Here is a 24,247-nt window from a genome sequence, read left to right on the forward strand (position 1 = left end):
ATTCATGATTGTGAGGCTCTTTGGACAGAGGGGAGCAGTTCTGTTCTTAAAACCTCCAAAATAAACAAAATTCAGATCTGTAACATTAATGTGGAATTTTGTGATTTAAATATAAATTAAGCACAGTAGAGGGCTCCTTGATTGTCAAGATCTGACAGAACAAACACAAAGTCAATGGAAGAGAGATTGAAATCCTGTATGACTCTCAGGAAAGCAACCTTGGAATACAAAGGGCTCATCAGGCAGTTCCAACCAGAAGTAGAGGGAGCATAGCAAAATAGTTCATAGATTCAGAAGAAGACTCTGGGAGATGGCTGACAGTCTTCAAGGACTCCACGAAATAATCTACAACTGCAGGGATGCTCTGAGACAATTCTAGAAGGAAGTATGCTATGTAGGAATATGAAGTATTGCAGCGCACCAAAGAGGACCCTATAAATACTCTACAGCAAAGGAGACTCTGAGGCTATCTACAGCCCTTGAATGTAGTCTGTACGGCATCTCTTTGAGCTCTCTCTCTATTCTTCTAATTATCTCTCAATTCCACCCCAATCCCTAGGCATCATAATGAACTGGCTCTCTTTTAACTCAAAATATTCACTACTTTGAATGGCATTTCAAAGTGAAAACCAAAGAGAATGCTAAATAATTCCCAGAGAGGAAAAAAACGTTGTTGAGCTACACATAAGATTATAAATATGTATTAAATAACTGCAGCGGAGGACCTTAATAAAACAATGTAATTTAATACCAAAACCCTGGTACTCAGGAAATTCTAAGTTAAGTTAAAAAACAAACATTGTAAAGTATGAAAATATGGAGTTCAGGTACCCAAATAACCTTAGTTCTGCTCTTTTATGCCTGCCACCCTGTGGCGAGTCAGACAGGCACTTATGAAAAGTATCACAGGAAACTGACATGTGGCACCAAAGTTAACATGCTAGTTTGGCCAGTAAACCAGTGGGCTGAGGATAGTGGCCAGAATTTTATGCTTGGCAAATTGACAGGAAGGTAGAAGAACCTTTTAGTGGACAATGATAGAATAACCGGTCCATAGCAGAAGTATCTTTGACTGTGCTTTGAAGCATTAAGGTTCATATCTGTTCTAATTTTTAAAAATCTCATCTAATTGTGACGGGGCAAGGCCAGATGGCTATAGAAAAGTAGTGGGAGATAGATATATTAGCTCCAGGCTAAACAAATCCCTGGTACCAGGATAAGTGAAATGGCAGCTGCTCCAGGTCAATTAAGACACCTGGGGCCAATTAAGAACTTTCCAGAAGGCAGGGAGAACGCTAGGTTGATTGGGACACCTGAAGCCAATCAGGGCCTGGCTGAAACTAGTTAAAAGTCTCCCAGTTAGTCAGGTCGGGGTGGATGTCAGGAGCTGTGGGAGGAAGCTGTGCTGTTGGAGAGACTGAGCAGTACACACCATGTCAGGCACAAGGAAGGAGGCCCTGAGGTAAGGATGAAGTGGAGCCTGAGGAAGTGGGGGCTGCTGTGGGGAAGTAGCTCAGGGAATTGTACATGTCATGTTTCTAAAAGGTCAGCTACCACAGCTGATACTATTAGGGTCCCTGGGCTGGAGCCTGGAGTAGAGGGTGGGCCTGGGCTCCCCCCGATTAATCACTGAGACTGGGAGACAACAAAGACTGTGCAAAGGAGGATAGCTTCTCCTCACCTCTCTTGCTGGCTTATGATGAAAATGGCTCAGTAGACTGTGACCCTTGTCTCTAGAGAGAGAAGGGTTATGTGGAGGGTCACAGTGAGCCTCTGAGGCTAGCAAAATCCGCCAGGAAACGTGGAACCCATAGAGACAAGGACAGAGCATTGTCCCATAATGTAATAGTAGATGTTTTCCTTGTCCATAAAAGTGATTTATCCTTTTTTTTTAAAACTATACAAAGCTCTTAGCCATAATGATGACTTGTAATGATGACAATGAGTTCCACAGCTTGTTTATGCATTGGGCTAAAAACTTTGTCTTTTAATCTGCTGTCAATTTGTTGTCTTTCAGTTTCATTGGATGTTCCATTGTTGTTCTGTTATGAGAGAGGATAAATAGGAACACCCAGTGTATATTCTCCCAACCATTTATTATTTTTATATCTATATCGTGGCCCCTCTGACTCATTATTTTTTAAACTTAATGGCCCTAATTTTTTCTTTTTTTTCTTATACAAAAATCTCTTCATTCTTCTAGTCATTGTCATTGCCTCTCTCTGAACCCCTTCTGTTTCTGCTGTATCTTTCTTGTAATAACATGGTACAAAAACAACACTGTGGACCAGATTGTCAGTTGTGAAAGCTCGCCAAATGGTATCTCTATGTACACAGAATCATAGAAATGTAGGGCTAGAAAGGTCCTTGAGTGGTCATCAAGTCCAGCCTCCTGCACTGAGGCAGGACCGAGTATACCTAGACCATTCTGATGGCAGAGAACTAGAGTTACTCCATTTTGAAAACTTGCTGCCATTTTGTGATAGGCAAGCACATCACTAAGGTATCATCCCACCATTAGGTGAAGGTAGAGAAACAAGAACTGGCAGGAAAAATAATAAACAATGGTGAGACAGTTGGTCAGAAGGTTGGGTGCATTAGATCCTATGTTGCAATGCTGGCACATGCACCAAGAGTTCTGACAGAAAAAATATAAGCAAAAGTGAGAAAAACAAGCATGGTATAAAAATCTGAGAGAGTCAGTCAGTGTTGAAGAGCAAGAGGAGAGTGTGTGTGGGTGAGCGAGCATTCAGTGAGTGTCAGAGAGAAAGTAAGTGTCAGACAGTGTATGTGAGGAGAAGGCGCAAGAAAGAAGCAGAAAGGAGCAGTGTAAATGTATGTGTGGCAGATTGAGAAGAAAGAGAACAGAGAGTGGATGAGAGCAGAAAGTAGAGGGAGAGAGAGACACAGAGACCGGTGAGAGACAGAGACCAGAGAGAAGGACCTGAGAGGGAGATGAAACTTTATTCAAGAGATCCCTAAAGATTGTTAGAAAGTCCGCTGTTGACGACCCATTGAAGACAGTCCATCAGAAGCGGGGCGATGCCACTTCAGCATCACTTCTAACTGTATGTTATTGCAGTTTGGGATGCTTTTAGCCCAGGAGTAGTCAATTATTTTTTGTCAAGATCCACATTTCTTGATCAAGGTATAGTCAAGGTCGGACTCCAGAGAAACATTTTTCACACCACAAGTGCCCCTGTTCAACAAACACATACAATACTGTGTAATGTATCCAGGGCCTATTGCTTATATTTGTAGTGCATTAAATGAAAAATAAAATCAAACCACTGTATAACCTAAAAATAACCTCCAAGAAAGATGCAATACATTACACCTGAGATTTTGAGAAAGTACGTTGATAAAATACCAAATAGATGCAAATATTAGCATTAAAACACTTTTAGACAACTGCTTAAGTTTTGAATGTGTTTTGTCAATCAAATTATTGTAGGTATATATGTTTATAGATAAACATATTTGAAACTTTCAAGCCTTTTGTGGTTCATTTATTGTAAGTATCAAAGTTTGAAAGAAAATAACTTAGTACATATGAATTCTTTATCTTTTATGATTCAAGTCTTTCCAGTAAGAAATACACACCCACCTATACCAGTATTAAGAAAAAGAATCATGAATAATTACTGTGAAGTACCTGTTAAAACTGTAGTATCATTACTGATAATGTAATTTTCTACAGCACTATAAATTTAAACTAAAATATGCATGAATAACGTATAGTTAGTTTTACTACTCACCACCAGTGGGAAAAGTGACAGGTCCTCTGATGGACAAGGGCCTTGAAGTTTGGAGTGAGTTCAGTCAAGGCCAGATGGAGGCAATTGCACAGATGATTATTAGTCAGAAAGGAGTGATGACAAGTTTTAAAGTTGTTCATTGTTGAGAATGCTGACTCACACATGTATGTTGAGCCAAATATAGTCAATGTTAAATGCCACCTTCCTCAAGTGTGGATACATAGAGTGCAGCGCAAGGATCTTTCAGAAAGTTTCAGATATAGGGTGTGCTGCACCTTAAGCACTTCCATTTGCTTGTAAATCAGCAAGCTCCAGTTGTAGTTCTGCTTTTTCCACATCTGGAAAGGATGTTTTTGCTTGATCAAACCAAGTGCCATTTCCTTGTACCACAAATGGGTTCCTTACAAACAGGAAGATACCTTTAACATTTTCATAATTCTTGGAACCTCTTCTGGGTGGTTTGAAGAAGCCTGTCTAGAGATGATGCCATCTGATTCACATCTGCAGTGTTCCGGCAGTTTAGCAGCATCAGGAAATGCCGCAATTCCCCAGTTTCCAAATCTCTTTTGAAGAGACTCAATTTGTTTTGAAATGAAGTGACACAGCTGTGGAGATCCATTACATTGAAATTTTGCCCCTGTAGCTTTAAGTTGAACTCATATAAGTGTCCTGTCAAATCAACAAGGAAGGACAGGATGCTCATGCTTGTGCCATCCCTCAAAAATGCATGTCGCTCTTCTGCCTCTTTCCCTGGAATGTTATGTAGACATTCTTCCACATGAACTCAAATTTCCCACAGCCTTCTGTTCAGCCAGAGGATGCCATTATGAACTAACAGGTCATCGTAATCGGCAGATACTTCTGAAAGAAAGCTTTTGAACAGTACGTGTGACAGTGATGACTTGGACCAAAGGAAGTTGAAAAGTTTAATCACCATTGACACTAGCATACTCATTGCTAAGCTTTGCACAAAGTGTGGTTAGGCGCATACACAGTGATAGGAAATCAAACTGGGGTTCAGATCTTGCAGATGTTTCACAAGCATTCAGTGAGTACTGATCATGGCAGGAGAGCCATCTGTTGTAATTGACAATCCAAGTCATGTGAAAACCTTCATTAGACAAAATAATCTGAACAGAATTAAACAAATCCTCACTACTTGTGCGATTGTTATGTGGTATATAAAGGACAGCAAATCCTCCATAAATTTCTCTCCATCAAAAAACCAGACATACAGTGCTACCTGTGCTGTGTACCTGATATCACAGGATTCGTCCACTGCCATGGAAAATTTTCCAATTTTCAGTTTCTCACACAACTGCTTGAAAATGTCTTGTGCCATCATCTCATTGTGTCTAAGAGCTGTTGTGTCTGACAATAGCAGTTGTCTGAAGGCATCAGTGTGCTTCTCCTCCACAAAAAAGGTTTCAGCTGTAGTAACCATACATTGCTTAATAATGTTCTCATTTGTAAAAGCTTTCCTGAGTCTTCCTATTACCCATCTGCACCTCAGTGAAGCTTCAGTTGCCTTTTCCTGAGCACAAGTAGCCTTTGATATAATATTGGTGCTCTGAAAATTTGCATCCTTTAACGAAGTAATCTTGTCTGATCTTAAATGGGAGCCTAGTGGATATTTGTGGTCAAAATCCACGTGCTTCCTTTGGTAGTGCCATTTGATGTTCCCACTTTTAACAATAGCCACAATCCCTGTACAAATTAAACATACTGGGCATCCTTTGGATGTTGTGGCAAAATAAATCAGTAAGCGTCAGTCCACTCTTCTTTAAATTAATGGTTTTCGGTGTCACCTTTCCTTTTTTTTGCTGCCATGTTTAAACACGGTGCCATTAAATGTCAAAAATGCCATAGGTAGGACTACCTTTGCTAAACCTTCAGTTCCTGTGGCTCTTCACCCCCCATACAGAGGCAAGGGAGAGGAGAGGGAGCGGTACAAGAGCCCTCCCCTTGTCACAGGAGTAGAGGGAAGGGAAGAGCAGAGCTGATACCAGCCACTGAACTCTTCTCCTTCCGGTCTCCTATAAGAATGGCGCCTGCTGAGGGGCAGGGGCAGAGAGCACCACCTGCTTCCTGAAGCAACCCTGATTGGCTACTTTTTCCCTTGCTGCCAATCAGAGGGGGTTTCTCCACGATAAGAAAAGAAATGTGCACCCCTCATCAGCTTAGGTGGAATTGTGAACATTTTAATTGCAAGATCTGTGACTCAGGGGCACAATTTCAGACTTTGATTGGAGTGAGGAGTGGTGACTTTAACTGTGGCTCCAGGGGCTACTTGGCTGTCAGGCCCAGGCAGCAGGGCTCCTGCTGACAGCCCCGCACAGGGTTTAAACTCAATCAGAGCGCACTGGAGCAGAGCTCTGGTAAATATTTTTAAACCTACAGGAATCGCAGGGCCTCCTGTTGGGCAGAAGCCCCGAGTGCCTTGCAGGGGAGAAGCCCTGAGCCCCGACACCTCCCACAGGGGCTGAAGCCCCTAACCCCAGTGTGCCCCCCAGACTGGTCAAAACATAGGCGCTGACTTCCCCTTTGCCTGGTGGGTGCTCGACCCCCCGCCTCCTGTCTCTGTCCCCGCCTCTTCCCACCCCTGCACCGCCCTCGTCTCGCCCCCATTCCACCCCCTTCCCACATGTCCCCGCCCCTGCCCCACCTCTTCTCCACCTCCTCCCCTGAGTGTGCCATGTCCCTGCTCCTCCCCTTCCCTCGCAGAAAGTCCTAAGTGCTGCCAAACAGCTGTTAGATGGCGGTGGGGATAGGGGGGGCGGAAAGTGCTGGGAGAGAGTGGAGACGCAGCATGCTCGGGGGGTGAGGAGGAGGCGGGAGCTTTGCTGTCAGTGGCTGTGGATCACCCACTAATTTTTCCCTGTGGGTGCTCCAGCCCTGGAGCACTCACGGAGTCCGCGCCTATGGGTCAAAAGCCTCTGGCAGTCCGGATTTGGACTGTGTTTTGCCTATTGACTACCCCGTCCTAGCCTATTGACAGGGATTGTTGTGTTAATGAAGGGTTACTTGTTTTAGAGGTATACTGCTTGTGTCAGTCGTTTATCAGACAGATGTGCTGTTTCCTCTAGGTATTCCTGAGACCACCCTAGCAGATAAAAAACCCTTGGGGTAATAAATCCATGAGCCAGCCAGAAGTGGTTGAGAGAAAGAGGACAATTGACACAAGCAAGAGTAGTCGAGTGGTATGATTGACACAACCAGGAATACAGTAGTAGACAGGAGGGTAGGAACTAGGGTAGCAGCAGTCTGTGAATTACATAAGGGAATTTAGGACTCAGGCATATTACCTGGCTGAGTGTGCAATATAAGCATAACATCAGAAATGATAGCAAAGAAGGAAGAGTCAAGTGATAATTGGGAGAGATAATCAGCCCTTTAATTCAATTTTGGGTGGGAGTGAAACAGGGAATGGGGCAATTTGGTTTAATAAATTTAGATGGTAATGGTATTGTAGGAATGGATATATTGAAAGATTTCCAATTAGTAGTTGATCTAGTAAATAAAGCGTTGTGGCAAATTCCCCCAGACCAACCAAATACCTTATATGGCAACCAGTTATTATTTAAGGGCAGCTAGCCAGTATCCTGCTTCAAACTGCTGAAAGGATAAAATGGACCAAATGGCCTGCAGAGATATGAGAAACAGCCCAGGAACATAAGGAAGTTTGGGCTACTAGCAAAATTGAGTGTGGAAAAATTGGAGAGGAGATCCTTATTACCAGACCTGATCTCCCCACCTCAAAAACAGTACAAATACCCTAACGAAGCAGAAACTGGTCTACCTGTAACAATACAGAGACTCTTAGACCAGTGAGTCATAGTAGAACAGCAAAGTACAAACAATTGGGCTATTTGGCCTCTTTTAAAAGCAAATGGGAAACTTGGAGATTGACGACACCCATAACTGCCCCAGTAGAGGCAATGTAACCAGAGGTAATGGCATCCCTAGCAGGAAGAGCTCAATGGTTTACTGTCCTGGACTTGTCAAACGCTTTCTTTGTCATTCACTTACATAGTGATTACTGGTATAAATTAGCATTTATGTTTTAGGGACAACAATTTGGGTTTACTGGAGTCCTGCAAGGTTTTCATAGCGCCCTAACTATTTGCCATACACATATGGTTAAGATGTGGCATGGAATGTCCAATAAGGATAGCATTATCTCCTATGTGGCTGATATCCTTATCAGTATTAAAACTAAGGAGGAAAACATGGAAATATTAAATCAGGTTCTGCAAAAAATAAGAGACTGGGTTTAAGGTTAGCCCCTGGAAGGCTCAAATGTGTCAGCAACAGGTAAATTACCTGGGAGTTACATTAGGGCAGGAAGGGAGGTCACCAGATAAACAAAGGGTAGAATTATCACAAGCATTACCAGCTCCCACAGATATATCTACCCTAGCGTCCTTTTTTGAGTATGGCTAACTTCTCTCAGGACTTTATTGAGAGAATGAAGAAAATGCTTCTCTGATGTATAAGTTGCTTAAGAATAGTGAATGGGAATGGGGATTAGAGCAGTGGGAAGCATTTACTTAATTAAAACAAGCCCTAGCACAGGTCCCAGCATTAGCCTATCCAAAAGTGGGACAGCCCTTTGTTTTCCAATTGGCTACTACTGATACACGGATATGTGTGGGGCTCAGTCAGGATCAGGGAACAGGGCTCCAACCAGTGGCATATGCCTCTAAGATTCTGAATAGGGGAGAACAGGGATATATCCCATTTGAAAAAGAAGTGTTAGCACTGATCTGGGCTCTACAACATTGGGACTATCTGGTAAGACTGTCCCCGATGCTCCTTAACACATCTCACTCCCTGGTAAAATATGTGCTGATAGGAAAAATTAATGATGGTCATGTATCTAGTTCTCGGTTAGCCAAATGAACACTGACATTATTGAATAAAAATGTAAATATGGAAAAATTACAACTCTTGTCCCCAGTCCCATATTGACTTTATAATTAAAGGGGAACAGCATGAGTACCCTCTGCCTGAAGTCCCTCCAGAAGGACCCTTATTGGAGCAATGTTAGGGGACATAGTAGAAAAAGTAGATATAATCCGGTGTGTGGATGGTCCAGTTATTATGAAGAAGGTAAACCAAACACTGGAGCTGCTACGGTAAGGGTATCTGATGGAATTGTTTTTAGGGGACAGCATGTGCCCCACTCAGTGCAAGCAGATGAAATTGTGGCAATAGCAGTAGCTATTTGCACAGACTCTGAGTGGGTAATGAGAGCTGTGGTGGACCCAATGGAAGAAAAGGGGAATGAGGTCTGCATATAATAAGCCTATTGCACACGCTAAAAAGGATGCATCCGATGAAGTGAGCTGTAGCTCATGAAAGCTTATGCTCAAATAAATTTGTTAGTCTCTAAGGTGCCACAAGTCCTCCTTTTCCTTTCATGTATATAATTGTTAATCTAGCATTTACACTCCCGCTATTAAGGGAGAAAAGGTTTTTCTGTCATTTTTTTAAAGATAATAAGGAAGACGTGACTCAGATGATACCAGATGAAGCTCCGTTTGTTCTGGCTCTTTTGGGGATTGGTGCTTGCTGGATCCTGTGCGGTGGTGTGAGTTTGGAAGCTGTGCTACCAGCGAGGAATGCTCAAGCAGCAGAAGGAAAGAACAACATCACAATGTCGTGCTAATGGTCTGTGGGGTTAGACAGGAAAGGGTCGGAAATAACCAAACAGTCTGAAGTATTAAATGTAATGGGAAATCAAACACTAAATATCCAATGGATAATGCCAACCAATCCTTGGGATGAAGAAGAGTGTGTTAATATGTCTGTGATTTTAAGTGGGCATCTATGTGAGTGGGTTTGGATAAAAGAAGGACAAATGTGGGCATACATAGCTAATATAATGTCAATGGGGCAGAAGATTATAAATAGAGACCCAGGAAAAAATAAATCTATATTATGGTTTCAAGGGGGAGGAACTTGTGTCTGGAGGTATAGAGCAATAAGTAATTGCATACAGGTTCTGAGGAAGAATGCTTCATGTGTATTTGTAGCATGGCATGCTTCTAAGTGGGTAAAAGAAGAAAATGAAATGATATTATTGGAATAGACCCACAATGTTAATCAGAGTTCTGTTATGCTAAACATTACTGACTCATTGGGTGGAATAAATAGTGTGATTTATTGTGCTGCCCAGCAAAAATCTATAGCTAAGGACCAATCAAGACTGCAAGTGCCTTGGTATAGTCAGTTGTTGGAACAAGATGGGGGAATCCGGGAAAAATAACAAAAATTGGACCACATTCTAGCACTGCTGTAAAGGTACCCTAATAATAAGATGAAACAAAGGGGGATATGGATTATGGAAAATTGTTGGTCCTAATAGCATGCATGGAACCTTTACTGTATTGTGGGTGTCCAAAGCTGATCAAATTAAGGTCGGCCCTTATGTAATAAAAGCAGACATTAAAAGACAATTAGTGCTAGAAGTCAGTTATTCTCTGAAGAAGGTAATACTTGAGACTTAACCCTCATGAACATGTCAAACATACAGCCACAATGTATTAAGTATGTGGAGCCTTTGCTTAAAGAATGGCAAAGGTACGTGGCAATACAGCTGCTGTCAAAACCTCTCACTAAAAAGGAAAAATGAGATCTGCTAGGTAAAGATCTAGGAGCAGGGACAAGTCTTCGCATAGGCACTGACTTTTATTTTTTCCAGTGGGTGCTCTACCCCAACTCCGCCCCAAGGCTGCGCCCCACTCCACCCCCTCCCTTGAGGCCACGCCCTCGCTCCACCTCTTCCTGTTCATGCTCTGCCCTCTCCCCCGAGGCCCCATGCCAGCTGCCAAACAGCTGAATGGCGGCCCAGCTGAACAGCTCTGGCTAGTGGGTGATGACCACCCCCACTATATTTTTCCATGGGTGCTTGAGCCCTGGAGCAACCATGGAGTCGGTGCCTAGACCTGATTCTCTCCTCACTTGTAGCAGTGTAAATCAGGAGCAACCCCAACGAAATCAGTGGAGTTACACTAGTATAAAATTAATGAACCACAGGTGGTTCACCAGCTTGGGAAGCAGTCTAATGAATGGTGCTGTGGTTCACCAGCAGATATAAACCCAATCTGACAAGCCAGAGAAGGTATGTCAGACTGGATGTGCTAGCAGGAATCTGAAACGCACTTCTTGAGTTGAAGAGGGTACTAAGCAGGGGTGAGTCTAGCTGGCATAGCTATACTGGCAAAGGTGCTATAGTGTGAACAAGACCTGCATTAACCATGTTTTTCTGCAGTTAATTCCCCTTGTTTCTTGAAGAAGATGTGTTAGGGGCATGATTGGAGGGCCCCCCTGGGAGGCGAATGATCTGCCACTTTAGCTATCAGCTCTGCCCTCCTTCTGGCCGCACCATGCCCTGGGTAGGGCTGGAAGGGCCATGGGAAGAAAGGAGGATGGTACCTGATAGATGTGCTCCTCACAGCCTACCAGCTGGAGGCAGCAAGAGGAACAGCAGGGAGCCCCAGACTTTACAGTAGCTCAGGGGTTCTCAAACTGGGGGTTGGGACTCCTCAGGGGGTCACGAGGTTATGACCTGGCGGGTTGCGAGCTGTCAGCCTCCACTCCAAACCCCGCCTCACCGCCAGCATTTATAATAGTGTTTATATATATCTATATACGTGTGTGTGTGTGTTTTTAATTTATTGGGGGGGGGAGTCGCACTCAGAGGCTTGCTGTGTGAAAGGGGTCACCAATACAAAAGTTTGAGAACCGCTGCACTAGCTCCCTGAAGTATATACAAAGGAAGGGGCGCTGCACAGCCCTCTGCAGTACAAAGGAGTGGCCCATTCACCTCAGTAGGGTGTGATGAGATGAATTAGGATGCTCTAAAGAGATGAATAATCTAACACAATAGCTCTGGGTGGTGTGAAATGATCCATTCATCTCAATGGGAGTTCCCTTCCACTTCAGTTTCGGTTGTGGAATACCATTGCTCAAGGTAATCTCACAAGGCTTGTCAGTTTTAGAGCAACTAGAATATTAAAATATTCTTTTTGGGGGGCCAGTATCTGAGGAATGCCTGAACCAAATTATTCCAAACGTGCGCTATTGCCCCTGTTGTGGCATACCAATATCATAGACAATCTCATTATGCATGTGGATTTTAGAGTACTTTGAAAATTAAAAAAAGAAAAGGAGTACTAGTGGCACCTTAGAGACTAACCAATTTATTTGAGCATAAGCTTTCGTGAGCTACAGCTCACTTCATCACTTCACTGTAGCTCACGAAAGCTTATGCTCAAATAAATTGGTTAGTCTCTAAGGTGCCACTAGTACTCCTTTTCTTTTTGCGAATATAGACTAACACGGCTGCTACTCTGAAACCTGAAAATTAAAAAAAGCTCATAATGCAGGGGGAGAACATATATTGGGAACCTCTTGATCAAATGACCTAAATTTGCACCATAAATTCAACCCCAGTCCCTGAATAGCTTTTTAATTATTGCTTCCCCAAAAGGGAAGTGGGTAATGGAAATTATCCATGATTGATCCCGAGAGAGTAATATCAGGATCAGAGCCATAGTTTGAACCCCAAGTATGTGTAAAAAAAAAAGTTATAAGAAGTGTAAAATTTGGATGTTACATGATTATTTTAGTGGGACTGTATCTCACTTAAACAACCTCAAAAATCTTGACTACTAAACTAACCCTGTAGCTATTTTCAAGGCAAGATTTTTTTGAGGGTCTCTTTCCCCTATCGGCTTTCTCTTACCCTAACCTATTCTGTTGTGCTCCCAGCACGCTGTTCTATATGTACTTGCAATGGTGGAAAGGAACAAAATTTTCACATCCAGATCCAATCTTTCAGTCCCAGAGTCAGCAGTTACATTCCTAATTCCCTAAAATCAGGGTAACAGATAATTTCATTTTTTAAAGGGGCAATAACTGAGACCGTGCCTTTGTTTGATTTTCTTCTGATGTGTAAAGGTGGCATGAAGGTTTGGGGGCCTATGCATTTTTTTGTTTGTATGTTTGTTTTTGGGAGGGAAGACATATTTATGTTTCCTCTTTTTATATTAAAAATCCAGGTCCTGTCTAACCTGGGGGACTCATGCTTTGTCTTTGTCTAGACTAGAGTTGGTGGTCCTGTTATAATTTGAGCTAATTGATCGTAAATGCTAATTGTGTTGATAAGGCTCTCCACAGATGTTTGTTCTCAGGCACAAAGTTTTGTGGTTTGCCTGAGGCTGAGCCACCATGTCCTGATACTTTGCAAATGTTTGCGTCTAGATTAGCATTTAGTCACTTAACAAGCAATTGGCAATCAATTACAACAGCAGGACAAATGCTAGTACAGACAAAGCCTAGGATAACAGGAGAAATAGTGAAATGATAACATCACAAGACAAGAGTCAAGAGACAGAAAATTGAGAACAGAACACCACTGGCCCTCAGGTACAGCCCCCAGCTAAAACCTCTCCAGCACATCATCAACAATCTACAACCTATCCTGGAAAACAATCCCTCAGTCTCACAGACCTTGGGAGACAGGCCAGTTCTCACTTACAGACAGCCCCCCCAACCTGAAGCAAATACTCACCAGCAACTACACACCACACCACAGAAACACTAACCCAGGAACCAACTCCTGTAACAAACCCTGTTGCCTACTCTGTCCCCATATCTACTCTAGCGACACCAGCAGAGGACCTGACCGCAAGAGCCACACCATCAGGGGCTCATTCACCTGCACATCTACTAATGTGATATATGCCATCATGTGCCAGCAATGCACCTCTGCCATGTACATTGGCCAAACTGGACAGTCTCTACGTAAAAGAATAAATGGACACAAATTAGACATCAGGAATGGTAACATACAAAAGCCAGTAGGAGAACACTTCAATCTCCCTGGACATTCTATAACAGATTTAAAAGTAGCCATCCTTCAACAAAAAACTTCAAAAACAGACTTCAAAGAGAAACTGCAGAGCTACAATTCATTTGCAAATTTAACACCATTAATTTGGCCTTGAATAAGGACTGGGAGTGGCTGGCTCACTACAAAAGCAATTTTCTCTCTCTTGGGATCGACACCTCCTCATCAATCATTGGGAGTGGGTCATATCCACCCTGATTGAATTGGCCTTGTCAACACTGGTTCTCCACTTGTGAGGTAACTCCCTTCTCTTCATGTGTCAGTATATTTATGCCTGCATCTGTATTTTTCACGCCATGTGTCTGAAGAAGTGGGTTTTTTTACCCAAGAAAGCTTATGCCCAAATAAATTTGTTAGTCTTTAAGGTGCTACCGGACTCCTCATTAAAACTGAGCAATGGAGAGAGAAAGGGATTTTAAATCACACTTTGAAAAACACTGTTTTTTCTGATTTTGTTAACATCTATTTAACTTCAGTGCCAAATGAGTATTTTGGATAAAGAATGCATGGGTGCAAGGGCGGGATGAAAGAGACAAATTTGCCCCCAGATTTTTACTATCCTGGGGGGCCATCCCATGACCCCTCCCTGGTGGCTGCAACCCCCAGGTTGAGAAACACTGATCTAGATAAGTTGAGCCCCCCCGGAAGACCTCTGAGTACCCCCAGGAGTATACATACCCCTGCTTGACAAGCACTGCTCTTTAATCCCCAGATCCTCTTCAACAGTACTAGCCAATTACTGCCCATTTTGTATTTGTGAATTTAATTTTTCCTTCCTAAGTGAAGTACTTTTCACATCTCTTTATTGAATTTCATCTTGTTGATTTCAGACCAATTCTCTAATTTGTCAAGATTACCTTGAATTCTAATCCTGTCCTCCAAAGCACTTGCAACCCCTCCCAGCTTGATGTCATCTGCAAATTTTATAAATATACGCTCCATGCCATTATCCAGTTTCATTTATTGGTATAGAATTATTGGTATGGAAGAGAGGCAGGATTGTCTAGTAGTTAGGGCACTGCCCCAGGGCCTTGGAGATGGGGGTTCAAGTCCCTACTCTGCCAAGACTTCCTATGTCAGTAGGCACACCAGCCTCTCTGTGCCTTAGTTCCCCATCCATATGTGGGGATGATAGTACTTCCTTAACTCATAGGGGTATTGCAGATAAATACATTAAAGACTGGTGCTCAGATACCACAGTATTGTTATACAAGTATAGATGCTGGTAAATCTGGAGATTGGGTTTTAGTTGCCTTTCTGAGCTCCAAGAGAAAGCAGAATATAACTTTTTATAAATATATTCAACCTGGACCTATTTATAGCATCTTCTTTCTTAAAATAAGGTCCCACAGACAGATAGTCTACAGAGTTCTCACCTTTGTGTATTCCATTCCAACCACCCAATTGGGCATTTTGTCTTTGAGCCTCCAAGGATCCTCCATGGTCAGATGTGAAATAAGTGAATGTGTTATTCTTCAAGCCTTCTTTGTCAATAGCATCCAGAATTCTGCCTGTAAATGAAGAAAAATAGTGCTATTCAGTATTGAGAAACGGGGTTACAAATATGTCATTAAGGACCTGATCCAAAGACCAGTGAAGTCAGTGGGGGTTAGATCAACAAAGGAACTTAGGCATGGTGATGCTGAGGGTCCCCACACCTTTTAGGCATGTAGAAAATCACTGGGATTCATCATGTCTGAGTTGGGCACTGAGGATCCACATACAATGAACGGGGAGAGAGGGCACCTCAGAATGGGAACTACAAAAGCCAATATGCTAGCAGTTCCCCACCTAAACTAGTCAATGGGAGATACTAAGGTGAGAGGGGTGTTCTAAACCCTGTTCCTCTCAGCGAGTGGGGCACCTAAGTCTGGGCTGCAGGGAGGCTCCTCCCTCTGCTTGGAGGCTGCAAACCCTCTCATTGGATTAGGCACTGTGATGATTTGGGAATATGTCTGTACAATTTATGAATTCTGTGTGAGATTATGAACCCTAGTATCTGTGTCAGGCTGCAAACTCCACTTTCAGTGTTCAAATGTTTGCCTTTTCTATGGTCTGTTTGTCTCCATGTTGGGTTGAAAATTCCAAAAACTGGTGGCATAAGACTAACAGTAGAGGGCAATTGACTCATAAGTATCCAATTGCTGGAAATGTATTCCCTTTGGACAAAAGACTGGTTTTTAAAAAGGGCTGAAGTTGGTCTGCTCAGGGCAGCAGTCCATTTTCTCCTGGCCAGGAAAGCGAGGTCACATAGCAAGTAGCAGCCCCATGGGGAGGGCAAGCACTGCCCACTTTCCTGAACCCAGGTAGCCCCAAGAGCTCTGGACCATCGCAGAGACTCAGATACCAGCTCAAAGCACGCCCTGGCTTGGTAAGGGAATTAAATATGGGTTTAGTGTTTAGTGTTTTAAATGCTCTGTGCTCTCCTGTGCTTTGCACAATTAAGTATAGAAGAACATAAAGGTTTTAGACTGTACATAGCATGTGTGTGTATGTCGAATGCTTCACCACAACTGCCTGCCCCTGAGAGAGTTTCAGAAGCTTCACACCTTTTGGGTGGAGTTTTAGGAGAGGTGTGTTTAAGTAAGAGGGGTATCTTGGGGGGAAGTGCTGTTTCTGAGGGAGCTCTTCAGTCCACCTGTCCTAGGGCCCATTTCCAAGAAGGGGTAGCAGACTGGGAGTCAGTACCCTGGCCAAGGGAGGAACAGTGCAGCAGCTTGCTGAGGCTCCAGAAGCTTAACACCCTGTGGATCCAGAGCACAGGGGCTTGGACTCTCCTCAAGCAGTCCTAGTGGATGCCCAGCAGGGACCACTTGCTAGGATCTGAGACAGAAACCTATGCTGTTTTTGCAAAAAGCTGGGGAGCAGGTCTGACCTCATAACTTTTAGCCCAGTATTTAGGAAACTCATCAAGTTCCCCCTCAACCTGAGAGGGAGAAGGGATTTGAACAGGACTCTGCCATTTATTACCTGTCAGGTGAGGTGCTCGAACCACCAGGCCACAGAGACATTCTCAGGCTAGTGTGCTGTCTTTCTCTCTCACCCAATGATTCTTTCATTATTTATTAAGAGTGGAACAGCTTCAACAGCAAAGATGGAGGGAGCCTCACAGCACAGTCTCCTCTAGTCCAGCAGTTAGAGCACTCACCTGAGAGATGGTAGATCCCTGTTCAGAGCTCTTCTCCCCACTCATGCAGAGCAGGGTGTGTGTGTGTGTCTCCTACATCTCAGGTGAGTATCATACCCACTAAGCTAAAAGTTATGAGGATGGTCCTCCTCCTCCCATCCCATGTTTTGTGTAGGTTCACCTGTAGGAGCCCGATCCAGTAAGTGAGCTCTAAGCCATCTTATCTGATCAGGCCCCACAGGCAAATTGGGCAGAGAGAAGCCCGCTTATCTTTCCCCAGTTTGTACATCGCACTTGGGCTGAGTCATTTCTGGATGTCTGGCATGGGGCTGCAGTGTTCATGTGCACAGGCAGAAATTTTGGCTCTTAGGGAACTTTAACTGCAAACATTTAGGCATCAAGTGACTTTAGACACCTACAGGGTTAGGGGGCAGCTGAGTGGGGGTTTTGTGAATCCCTCTGGGGCCTGATTCTGGGATTTAGGTGGCAGTTAGGTGCCTACATCCTTTCATGATTCCAGCCCTGGAATCTTTCAATTCCTTCAATGGACACTGACATTTTTTGCCCCCCTCCTTGTAACAACCTTTTATGTACAATAAAGTGTTATCATGTCCCCACCCTTAGTCTTCTTTTTTCCAGACTAAACAAGCCTAATTATTTCAATCTTTCAATCAGTCACTATATGAAGAATTCTGGGCCAAATTCTTGCCAAGAATCAGCTTTCTACTATCATCACATCTTTGTTATTGCCCCTCCATCATAAAAGGAAAGTTCACACATTTTAGGAAAAACAAGGATCCAAAGGAAAGTTATTATAAAGTTTTCAAGGCTCTGCAATGATGCCAACAAAATATTATAATTACAAATAAAAATCAGCCACTGAATAATTCAATGTGTAATCCTTCATCCAGGCCTCTCAGTGTACTTTGTCACTGTCATTTGTTCTTTTAGACTGTAAACTCTGGGGCCAGGATTGTCTTCATTCTCTAGCTTGTGCAACCTGCTGGTGCTTAAATAATAATAATAATAATAATAATAATAATGCTGCATACTTTCTCATCCATATTAAAGTGCTCTGCCTCTTCATGAGCAAAGACAAATTGAGATCCATCTGTGCACTAGTGGTCAGAACCTGTTCACAATGCTGAAGTTAATGATAAAAATTCCATTACCTTCAATGGTGCAGATTCAAATCCTATTTCCTAATGAACTTTTTTGATACTACTGACAGCGGTAGGCTATGCAGATCAAGGTTTACCTGTGATTTTCCTGACCTCAGCATATACTGCGTCAAAATAGCTTCATCACTGGCAATAGGTGCCTCCTGTGGCTACAGACGAAGGAGCAACAGCTGAAGGGCATCAAAAGGAAGGATGGTCTAGTGGTTAGGCTACTAACCTAGTCTATGCTCCTCCACAAACTTCCTGTGTGACCTTGATTATTTAGCCTTTCTGCGTCTTAGTTCCCCAGCTGTAAAATTGTGATAATAATTATAATAATAATTATTATTAATACCTCGGTCGAATATAGCACTTTTCATCTGTAGATATCAAGGCTTCTTGCAGTAAGTGTAATTAATTTTACAGATGGGTAAACTGAGGCACAGGGAGGAGAAGCGATTTGCTGAAGGGTACCCAGTCGGTTAGTGGCAAAGACGGGAACTGTACCCAAGTCACTGAGTCCCAATCCAGTGCCTTAGCCACTAGATCAAAATTCCCTACCTCACAGGGGTATTGTGGGGATAAATACATTAAAGACTGAGAGAGGTGCTCAGATACTTAGGTGACGACAGCCATATAGGTACCTAAGACAGATAGGCACAACAAGAAATAAACTACAGGAAAGTGAGTACACTGTGCAAATTCAACTTTACAGTGACAACCGTCATGTTTGAACCATGCTGAATTAAATGTATGTTAAAGGCATTCTTTGAGGCCAGATGTAATAAAGTGTTTGTATTTTACAATTTGATTACATTATACTTCTCTGTAACTATCACAGCACTGCACAGTTTTAATTAAAAGAAGTTTTAATTAAAAGAAAGAGATACTCCAAAACAACTGCTTGTATTTGCATCCTAAGAATGACATGTACATGTTTAAAGCAAGGGGCAGTGTAACAGAGTGCTGGTCCTTGGGCACATATGTACATTGTAGAGACCTGTTTCAGGCAGTTTAAATCTATTTGTTATTGTAAATTATAATGGGGATCTACCATGCCTTTTAAATTTTTTTTAGACAAATTTAAATAAATAAAGCCAATCTCATTCAAAAAGACCACTTACCCACCATCCAGTCCAGCTCCTCTACGTTATCTCCACATAAACCATGTCTACTCTTCCCACGAAACTTCTCTGTGGTGACGAGGGGTGCGTGGACATGTAAAAAGGAAACAAAGAGGAGGAATGGACCGTGCTTGTTTCTAAAAACAAAACAAAAAATAAATCGTCACTGTCTCAGAAAAAGAGAGTTTTAGTTGAAAAACAACTTCCCCCTCTCCCCCCCCAAAAAACAACCCTAAATGGCCTTGAAATATATTGCTCGGTGTTTATTCAATGTCACATTTTAGGCTACATCTGCACTATGAGCTGGGGTGTGATTTCCCTGGTTTTGTACATGTACTAGCTCTCATCAAGCTAGTGTGAGTATAAATAGAAGTGTAGGCACGGTTGCACCGGCAGCAGCAGTAGAAGCACGGCTGAGCCGTGCCAAGTACAAATCCACTTGAAACTGCCTCTGTTGCCGCTGCCCATGCTACCGGGGCTACACTGTATTGATACGTGCGCTCGCTCTATGAGAACTCGTGTGACTATGTGTGTATGAGCAGAAGAATCATGCCTCTAGCTCGGAGTGTAGACATAGTCTTTGTGGTCAGCTCCAGTTAACTGGTCTTGTTAGAGAGGGGCTACAACAAGAATTTTAGATTCAACCTTCTTTGAGCTTTGGGCTTCTTGTGGGGAAAGATCTACCTTAATGGTTCAGATCCTGAGTTGGATTCGAAGCAGGAATGGAGCTTTTTTTCTGGCTCTAGGTTAGATGCAGATGGAATCTGACACAACTTTGCTTGTGAGGTGTCAGCCAAGCAAAGTTGAAGAAAAACAAATTCCAGGTGCATGGAAGAATGGAACATTTTTCACACGAAATAGTTCATTTATAAACAAAAATATTTGTGTTAGCAGGAATGTGTAAACACAGCCAAAAGGCTGATGTTTTCTCTGCCAAAGAGAAAGGGATTTCTGTTTGGGGGGTTGAGCATAGTCAAGATGTTGCACACAGGGGAGAATTTTGCCATTTTTACTGCAAAAGCCCAGTGCACTAGTGGAAGGGATACTCATTCATTGTGAAAAGAAAAGGAGTACTTGTGGCACCTTAGAGACTAACCAATTTATTTCAGCATAAGCTTTCGTGAGCTACAGCTCACTTCATCGGATGCATACTGTGGAAAGTGTAGAAGATCTTTTATACACACAAAGCATGAAAAAATACCTCCCCCCACCCCACTCTCCTGCTGGCAATAGCTTATCTAAAGTGACCACTCTCCTTACAATGTGTATGATAATCAAGGTGGGCCATTTCCAGCACAAATCCAGGGTTTAACAAGAACGTCTGGGGGGGCAGGGGGGGTTAGGAAAAAACAAGGGGAAATAGGTTACCTTGCATAATGACTTAGCCACTCCCAGTCTCTATTCAAGCCTAAATTAATTGTATCCAATTTGCAAATGAATTCCAATTCAACAGTTTCTCGAAGGATTCTAGGTGGACTCCTCAAGGAATATTTCCAACATACCTCTGAACAACATACTAATCCACAGAGACCTCCCTACCAATACTACAAAAAGAAGGATTCTAGGTGGATTCCTCAAGGAATATTTCCAACATACCTCTGAACAACATACTAATCCACACAGACCTCCCTACCAACACTACAAAAAGAAGGATTCTAGGTGGACTCCTCAAGGAATATTAGGATGTGTCTATCAGAAAGTGGCACAGCTAGACCAGTCTTGCTGCTTTTTCCCAGGCCATCTCTCCTCCCCCTTGCCTAGGTCTTTGCACAGTGGGTCAAGGGTAACATTGCCAGGATTAGCAAACATAACTGCTGTTAAAGTTTTACACAAATTCCTGGTTAGCTGAGTATTATGACTATTTTCTTAAAATGCTGGAGAGATACTTTTACTGGACATCCTATCTAGGCTATTCTGATGAGATTCATTTAACACCACTCATCACTATTTGTCTGAGTAACTAAAAAGAGCCATTGTAAAAATAGAAATCACAACAGGACAGTCATGGTCTCAATCTTCCTTCTACTTCTCTTGAATCAGAGGTCTGGAGTGGGAGGAAGGGCTTTCAGGAGGTGAAGGGGCTGGTGTCTGCTTTTATTTCTTTTTTCTCTCTTTTCTCCTCTCCCTCTCTCTTTTTCCTCCTCCCTTTCTTAGCCTTCCCAGAGCTGCAACTAACTAAACCTCACAATGTTGAAGAAATGATTCTTACCCTTCATTCTGAAGATAGTGAGCGTTGCAGTCATTCCCCCTCCTTGCTTCCTGTAATGGAGTTCCAAAGTCTTGGACCTATTTCAGAAACAATGCCCCATCTCCTGCTCTCACATGCTTCATCCTTACAAAGGACATAGCTCATAGCTCCCGAGGAATTTGGCTGACAAGGGAGGTTGTTGTCCTGAAGAAACAAGCATTGTCCAAATTTTCTTCCATGGAAAACCTTGAATATTATCATCGAGACCTTGACTTTAACCCTATATTCTAACGGAAGCCAATGTAGTGAACAGGACACCAAGGCTATGTCTGAAGTGCATAGCCTATTCTGACTTAGCCTCCAGTGTAGATGCAGGATACACCCACAGAAGGAATTTTCTTCTGACATAGGAACCCCACCTCCCCAAATGGCATTAAATATGCAATCACCATAACTGCATCTAGAGTGGGGGCTTTGCTGGCATAAGTATGTCGCTAGGGTGTGTGCTTTTTTCACATCACTCACCAACCTAGCTGTGCTGATATAAATTTTAAGTGTACTCCAGACATGACCCTAGGCACTCTTATATTCACAACCTTCACACTACTGCAATAATATCTGTATAAAATATGCCTTGTGAGGGATCATATGAAAGCTAATAACATGCTGATTATTAATATATAATACACAATTTTACCATGATGTGAAGATATGAATTCCCTCTGTATGATGCATCTAGAACATGTTTTAGACCAGACGGCCTGGCTTAGGTAAAGGAGATAAACAGTCTGTCCTAGACAAAGTAGTTGTGGGTTTAACCACAATTTACATATTAGCAGTAAACAAAGCCACTGAGATAAACCAGCAGGGGTAATTCTGGTCTTGCACTCAGAGAATTAACATGACTTCTGCATCCCAGAAAGACACAGGAGACTGAATGCCCAGGAGGCCTTCCTGACTTGTAAGACAAAGACATCCCTTTGGGGATATAAGGAACAGAGAGGGGCTCCAACTTTATGCTTCATCTTAGGAGAAAAAGGAACCAAGCAATTTGATCTCTGTGATGGGTCCTGGCCAGGCTGACCAGTAAAAAGCAGGAAAGGAGACTGTGCATAAAAGAAGAAGAAATTACTCAACCAGTGCAGTAACGATAGTTCTTTGAGATTGTGTGTTCCTGGGTGCTCCACTGTAGGTGTGTCTGCGTCCCTGCGCTGCTGATTGCAGAAGTTCAGTAGTAGTGTCCATTGAGCCCGCACATGCGCCGTCTCTCCTCGTGCTGCACCATGAAGCTAGCCAGTGCATGCAGACTAACCGTCCTCTGTTCCTTCTCTACTGCAGAGTCATAGTGGGAACTCCGAAGTAGAGGGGAGGAGGGCAGGTTGTGGAGCACCCATCAGAACACACATCTCAAAGAACCATCGTCACAAGGTGAGCAACTTCTTTTTTGAGTAGGGTCCCTGTGGGTACTCCACTGAGGCCGACTCCCAAGCAGTACCCTCCTTGGAGGGCTGGGACTTCGGAGTTGGGTTAGTCACATATGACAGTACGGTGGAGCCAAAGATGGCATCAAAGGCAGCATTCCCAGTGATCGCATAATGTTCTGTGAAGGTGTAGACTGATGCCCACATCACTACTCTGCAGATCTCTGAGATGGGGACACTCTTAAAGAAGGCGACAGATGAGATCAATCTCAAGGAATGTGTACAGATCAAGTCCAGAGGGGTCATGTTATGAATTTGTTAGCACTGTCTGATGCAATTTGAGACTCACTTGGAGAATCTTTGGGCTGATATCGCTGAGCCCTTAGACCTTTCTGCCATAGAGAGGAATAGTCATGGGGACTTCCTGAGGCCTTTGTCCTAGCGAGGTGGAATGCAAGGACTTTCCTGATGTCTAGGGTGTGCAGTATGGCCGCCCTATTGTGTCGGTGAGGCTTAGGGTATAAGGCGGGAAGGTAAATAGATGGATTCATGTGAAATGAGGAGGTCACTTTAGAGATGAACCTTGGATGTGACCTGAGTGTAACCTTATCTGGGAAGAACACTGTGTATGGGGGATGGACGATCAGAGCTGCTATTTCCCCTATTCTTCTAGTTGAGGTAACTGCAATAAAAAAAACCTGTTTTAATCAATATGTATGCTAGCAAATAGGTTTTCGAAGGGGGGCCTGTCAGCCCTTTCACCACTAGATTTTAGGTCCCACAAGGGGGTAGGAAGTCAAGGTTGAGGGAAGAGGTTTGTTATTCCCTTAAGAAACCATTGAGTGGCTGGGTGCGATTGTATGGAGTATTCCTCTATGGGTTGGTGAAATGTGTAATAGCTGCTAGGTGGATCCCGAGAGAGCTCAGAGGTAACTCCAATTTTTTAAGTGTCAGGGCATATTCCAGAATATGTGGAAGAGTTGCTGACACTGGAGAGATTTGTTGGGATGTGCACCAAATCTGGAACCTGGACAATTTCTGCAGGTAAGTGTGTTGTGTGGAGGATTTTCTACTGTGTGGTAGAACCTCTTGCACTTCCTTTGAGCATAAGCTTTCTATGTGCTGGAACCATACAGGAGCCATGCTTTGAGGCAGAAGATCCCCAACTTGGGACGTATGATACACCTTTGTCGTGATCTCAGTATCGATGGGCAGAGAGTCAGGTGTGTGAAAGTAGAATGAATTATATTGAAATTATAATTCATTAAAGAAATGCTACTTGAAGGGTTTGTTGAAATATAGTTGTCAGGAAGAGAAACGTTAAGGAGTGTGAGACAATGGGTCCTCAAACTAATTAACTTAGAGCTCCTACTGAGCTAGGAGATTGGTAAACATTAGTATGCAAATAAGATATGTATGTATATTTGTCAGTTTCTGCTTTCTTTTGTCTCTTATGTTAAATTGGCTTTGGCTTAGCTGTATAAATAGGTTATCTTAGGCCTCAGAGAGGGGCTCACATCTGGGTGCATTAGCAAGGCGCTTTGCTAATG

The 24,247-nt window shown here is 43.0% G+C and overlaps 1 protein-coding gene across 1 annotated transcript in view; it reads right to left on the bottom strand.

The window, feature by feature from the left end:
* LOC102938635 (arylsulfatase E) overlaps positions 1-22,904 on the bottom strand; it is a 38,246-nt gene extending 15,342 nt beyond the window's left edge. The window contains exons 1-3 of the mRNA XM_007072697.3: positions 22,772-22,904; positions 19,089-19,232; positions 15,055-15,188 (exon numbers count right to left, since the gene is read on the bottom strand). Of these exons, the coding sequence (XP_007072759.3) occupies positions 15,055-15,188; positions 19,089-19,232; positions 22,772-22,904 (411 nt within the window). The remainder of the gene's footprint in view (positions 1-15,054; positions 15,189-19,088; positions 19,233-22,771) is intronic.
* Positions 22,905-24,247: the final 1,343 nt, after the last annotated feature.

Source organism: Chelonia mydas, chromosome 1 (genome assembly GCF_015237465.2).
Source record: "Chelonia mydas isolate rCheMyd1 chromosome 1, rCheMyd1.pri.v2, whole genome shotgun sequence".
Taxonomy (NCBI): domain Eukaryota; kingdom Metazoa; phylum Chordata; order Testudines; family Cheloniidae; genus Chelonia; species Chelonia mydas.